This window comes from Solanum verrucosum, unplaced genomic scaffold (genome assembly GCF_900185275.1).
Source record: "Solanum verrucosum unplaced genomic scaffold, falcon-dt-bn FXZP01000229.1, whole genome shotgun sequence".
NCBI lineage: Eukaryota > Viridiplantae > Streptophyta > Magnoliopsida > Solanales > Solanaceae > Solanum > Solanum verrucosum.
In genome coordinates, this window is record NW_026020011.1 from 3,657,593 (window position 1) to 3,662,762 (window position 5,170).

The following is a 5,170-nucleotide window of genomic DNA, read 5'->3' on the forward strand; positions in this document are numbered from 1 at the left end:
AAAAAATATATATATTATCTTTGTATATATATAACTTAAATCTTTTTCTTATTGTTATTATCTTCCATTTTGAAGCAATAAAAGTTATTAATATTATTGTATTTATTCTGTTTATTCCACCTTATGTCTCACAAGCAATTAATTAATTCAATCATAAAAAACAAGAAAATGATAGCAAACGAACTTCTTATAGAGCTCACCAAACCTATTGAATGTTGTGATTATTTCATCTAAATGATTGAAGAGAGTATTTTATTTATTTAATTAATTAATTATGTTTTTACTAAGCTTCTCACATGAGCTTATTTAACATTTCATTTTGACCCATTTCAGTTCAATTCCATCCAACTATTTGGACATTTGTTAATTCCTACGCAAATTCCTGCATTTAGGATCAGAGCTCAAAAAAAGAAAAAAATACTCAATCAGATGATACTTTAAATCTCTATAAATTTGTAGGCCTTATTTGTTTATACTTAATGGGGTATTGACGTGAGAGATTCAGATCTTAGGCCCTTGGTTGAATGTATTTGTTTCCATTAAGATTTAAGCACATAATTGATTTGAATAGAGCTTAACCATTTCAGTTCAACTCCATCCAACTATTTGGACATTCATTAATCCCTGTGCAAATTCCTGCTTTCAGGATCCTGCAAATTCCATCATTATTACTATCAAGCGCCCAATCGAGATAGTCACTACAACACCAACCATCTCCATCATTATTACTAGCCATTTAGACCAATCTTAAGCATATTACCACCATGAGTCACTACAACACCAACAATCACTGCAAACCATTTTTATTATTGCTAGTGAACATAATATTTCACATTTAATTTTATTTTATTAAATTATATTTTTAAATATTTAATTATTCTTTATTTAAATTATATATTTATTATGCTTAAGATTGCTTATTTATTCTTCCTGGTCTTCGGGTCTAAAATAAATTGTGCATAAACAAACATTGTAATCATTATGTATTTTGATCTAGAAACAATGTCTTAATCACTCAAATGTATATCTAAATCAAGGTTTATTATCACTTAAAGAGAACATAAGACAACACAATATCTTTTTTTTTCCTTCCTCCGTTACCCAAATTCTCAAAAATCTATCTAGGTACATGTTGCTATTGGAAATATTGATGATGATTGATGAACATAGCCAATATTCCAATTTAATTACTTTTTATAATTAAAACATATGTCTACATACTTATCTATATAATTACTACATGATTAAGGTTGTAGATAGAAATTGATCACCCATACACTTTCAAATAATGTACAGTCTGAAAGTGACCACTCCACTATTTATCAAACCAATTATATCAATAGATTCACATTCTTCTCAATTATAAAAGTAGAGTTCTCACTACAACTAAAGCAAACAAAAACAAAAAATGGAAGAAGAAGCAAATTTAAGTATCAATATGAGGAGATTCCTCTTGATTATAAATTGTTTATTATTATCCGTTGGTGTTTGTGGTGGCCCTTTAATGATGCGTTTATATTTTGTTGAAGGTGGTTTAAGACTATGGTTTAATAGTTGGTTACAAACCGGTGGATGGCCACTTACAATTATACCATTAGTCATCTTAAATTTCTATCGACGAAAAACCAAGGGCTCTGATACTAAGTTTTATTATATAACGCCTCATATTTTCATTGCATCGTTCGTTATTGGCATTTTAACGGGTGTTGATGCTTACCTCTATTCATGGGGCGGGTCGAAACTACCCGTGTCAACGTCATCCCTTCTCATCGCAGCTCAACTTGCCTTCACGGCGATAGGGGCTTACTTCATAGTAAAGCTAAAATTTACGTCATATACGATTAACGCGGTGGTTTTATTGGGTATGCGATCGAACGGTGATCGACCGGAGGGTGTTACAAGTAAAGACTATGTTATTGGTTTTATTATGACACTTTTGGCTGCAGCTTTGTATGGACTTATTTTGCCTTGTATTGAGTTGATGTATTTGAAGGCAAAACAAGCTATTACTGCAACATTGCTGTTGGAGATTCAAATGGTCATGTGTTTTGCCTCTACTGCTTTTTGCACAATTGGAATGATTGCTAACAAAGATTTTCAGGTATATTTTTAACGAGATCGATTCAGAATTTAAAATGTATATGGTCTAAACTCTAGAGTTCATATTTGTATAGTTGAAGGAAGTTGTGTTTTTATATGTACATATTCAGTCAATTTCTTATAAACAAATGTGTAGGGTTTGGACTAGGGTAGATATGTGGAGATCGCAAATTAGGGTAAAAGATAAATAGGTAGTAGAGTGTTTTCTTGCTTCTCAAAGGGTTTAATGGTGTTTGTAGGGTCTTGGTTTGACTTCCTACCACCATCAATTTTATGATATTTCGATTATTGCAATATTTTGTTATTGTTAATGTTTATGTAGTAGGTGCTATATTTTCTACTTCGTCATTTTTCCTTTTCATACTTACTCTGATTGCTCTACTCGAATCGAGGGCTTTTTGAAATTAGTCTATTTCTTTACCTTCACAAGATAGTGATAAGGTCTGTGTGCGTTGTGTCGCTTTAGCATTTAATTTCCTCTATTTTCAACTCACATGGATATATCTGCCACACCTTAATTGCAATCTCTATACTCTCTTCATTTAATTCATATAACATATCACTTACATTATTTTTGTAGGCAATATCAAGGGAAGCAAAACATTTTAACCTTGGAGAAGGTAGATATTACATAGTTGTAATATGGAGTGCCATAATTTGGCAATGTTTCTCTGTTGGTGCTGTTGGAGTTATTTACCTCTCTTCTTCTTTAATGTCTGGAGTTATGATTGCAGTTTTACTGCCAATTACTGAAGTATTAGGAGTAATTTTCTTTGATGAAAAATTCTCAGCTGAAAAGGGACTTTCACTTTTTCTTTCTCTTTGGGGTTTTGTTTCTTATTTTTATGGAGAATTTAAACAAGCAAAGAAACTTGAGAAGAAGAAAATTCAAGAAAATGAGATGACAACAACACAAATAGAACATGTTTGACTTACTATTTATGGTTGTTACCTATCCTATTGTATCGTATAGTTAAATTCGTCGTTATATAATGATGAAAAGTGTATTTTATGTAATGACTAGCTTAATGTTGTCGTGATGTTACCTTGTTTTCTGATTACTTGGTAGTATTTAATTATAAGTTATATTTGGCATATATAATACATAAGTGTGTTTTTTATTTGATTTCATCTAACATGTATTTCTTTCAATTTTAAGTGCATAAGTAGACATTTAAACTAGAATAGAGTTGAACTAATAGACATGTGTGTCTTATTTGATATCCTACGTGGAAATATGCATCCTAATCAACATTCTATGTGGCGCTTTACATTATTATTAGGACGATCATGTTTACTTGTTCAACTTCATACAAGTTTAAATGTCTATTTATGCACACCCAAACTTGGAGAGCATAGATGTCAAATGAACCAAGTTAAAGAATATATTTATTTAATATTATAAGTTTATTTTTCGGATTGCTGATTTATAGCATTATAAAATAACGAAAGACCATATAATCTATTCAAACATTGCATTCATAAAAACAAATAAAAAAAATAGTATAGTACTATCAATATGAAAGGATATGTAACATCGAATATTCAAACGAAAATCATGTACGTACATCGACCGGAGGGTGTTACAAGTAAAGACTATGTTATTGGTTTTATTATGACACTTTTGGCTGCAGCTTTGTATGGACTTATTTTGCCTTGTATTGAGTTGATGTATTTGAAGGCAAAACAAGCTATTACTGCAACATTGCTGTTGGAGATTCAAATGGTCATGTGTTTTGCCTCTACTGCTTTTTGCACAATTGGAATGATTGCTAACAAAGATTTTCAGGTATATTTTTTAACGAGATCGATTCAGAATTTAAAATGTATATGGTCTAAACTCTAGAGTTCATATTTGTATAGTTGAAGGAAGTTGTGTTTTTATATGTACATATTCAGTCAATTTCTTATAAACAAATGTGTAGGGTTTGGACTAGGGTAGATATGTGGAGATCGCAAATTAGGGTAAAAGATAAATAGGTAGTAGAGTGTTTTCTTGCTTCTCAAAGGGTTTAATGGTGTTTGTAGGGTCTTGGTTTGACTTCCTACCACCATCAATTTTATGATATTTCGATTATTGCAATATTTTGTTATTGTTAATGTTTATGTAGTAGGTGCTATATTTTCTACTTCGTCATTTTTCCTTTTCATACTTACTCTGATTGCTCTACTCGAATCGAGGGCTTTTTGAAATTAGTCTATTTCTTTACCTTCACAAGATAGTGATAAGGTCTGTGTGCGTTGTCTCGCTATAGCATTTAATTTCCTCTATTTTCAACTCACATGGATATATCTGCCACACCTTAATTGCAATCTCTATACTCTCTTCATTTAATTCATATAACATATCACTTACATTATTTTTGTAGGCAATATCAAGGGAAGCAAAACATTTTAACCTTGGAGAAGGTAGATATTACATAGTTGTAATATGGAGTGCCATAATTTGGCAATGTTTCTGTGTTGATGCTGTTGGAGTTATTTACCTCTCTTCTTCTTTAATGTCTGGAGTTATGATTGCAGTTTTACTGCCAATTACTGAAGTATTAGGAGTAATTTTCTTTGATGAAAAATTCTCAGCTGAAAAGGGACTTTCACTTTTTCTTTCTCTTTGGGGTTTTGTTTCTTATTTTTATGGAGAATTTAAACAAGCAAAGAAACTTGAGAAGAAGAAAATTCAAGAAAATGAGCTGACAACAACAACACAAATAGAACATGTTTGACTTACTATTTATGGTTGTTACCTATCCTATTGTATCGTATAGTTAAATTCGTCGTTATATAATGATGAAAAGTGTCATTTTATGTAATGACTAGCTTAATGTTGTCGTGATGTTACCTTGTTTTCTGATTACTTGGTAGTAAAATATTTAAAAAAGTATGAAAAATCTTATTTATTAATTTACTATATTTAAAAACACCAATGTAAGGAAATAATATTTTACTTTTTAGAAAATGGTGTATACATCCTTATTTAGGAAAAAAAATGCTTTCTACTGTAACATCTCGCACCTAGAAACTACTAGAAAGAGTTAAAATCTGAAAATATTGATTTTTGGAAAGATTAAGG

General features: G+C 30.6%; 2 protein-coding genes across 2 annotated transcripts; both read left to right on the top strand.

Moving 5' to 3' along the window:
- Nucleotides 1-1,391: 1,391 nt before the first annotated feature.
- On the top strand, nucleotides 1,392-3,219 carry LOC125820301 (purine permease 3-like). The gene is made up of 2 exons (XM_049499744.1): nucleotides 1,392-2,101; nucleotides 2,681-3,219. Exons 1-2 carry the CDS (start codon nucleotides 1,409-1,411, stop codon nucleotides 3,029-3,031), a joined length of 1,044 nt encoding a protein of 347 aa, XP_049355701.1. The 5' UTR covers nucleotides 1,392-1,408; the 3' UTR covers nucleotides 3,032-3,219.
- Nucleotides 3,220-3,658: 439 nt separating this feature from the next.
- Nucleotides 3,659-4,964, top strand: LOC125820340 (purine permease 1-like). Its single transcript, XM_049499778.1, has 2 exons — nucleotides 3,659-3,889; nucleotides 4,470-4,964. Exons 1-2 carry the CDS (start codon nucleotides 3,659-3,661, stop codon nucleotides 4,821-4,823), a joined length of 585 nt encoding a protein of 194 aa, XP_049355735.1. The 3' UTR covers nucleotides 4,824-4,964.
- The last annotated feature ends 206 nt before the right edge of the window (nucleotides 4,965-5,170 follow it).

Coding starts and splice junctions, on each gene's coding strand:
- LOC125820301 (XM_049499744.1), top strand. CDS start 1,409: ATGGAAGAAGAAGCAAATTTAAGTATCAATATGAGGAGATTCCTCTTG. Junction 2,102..2,680: donor TTGCTAACAAAGATTTTCAG/GTATATTTTTAA, acceptor TTATTTTTGTAG/GCAATATCAAGGGAAGCAAA.
- LOC125820340 (XM_049499778.1), top strand. CDS start 3,659: ATGTACGTACATCGACCGGAGGGTGTTACAAGTAAAGACTATGTTATT. Junction 3,890..4,469: donor TTGCTAACAAAGATTTTCAG/GTATATTTTTTA, acceptor TTATTTTTGTAG/GCAATATCAAGGGAAGCAAA.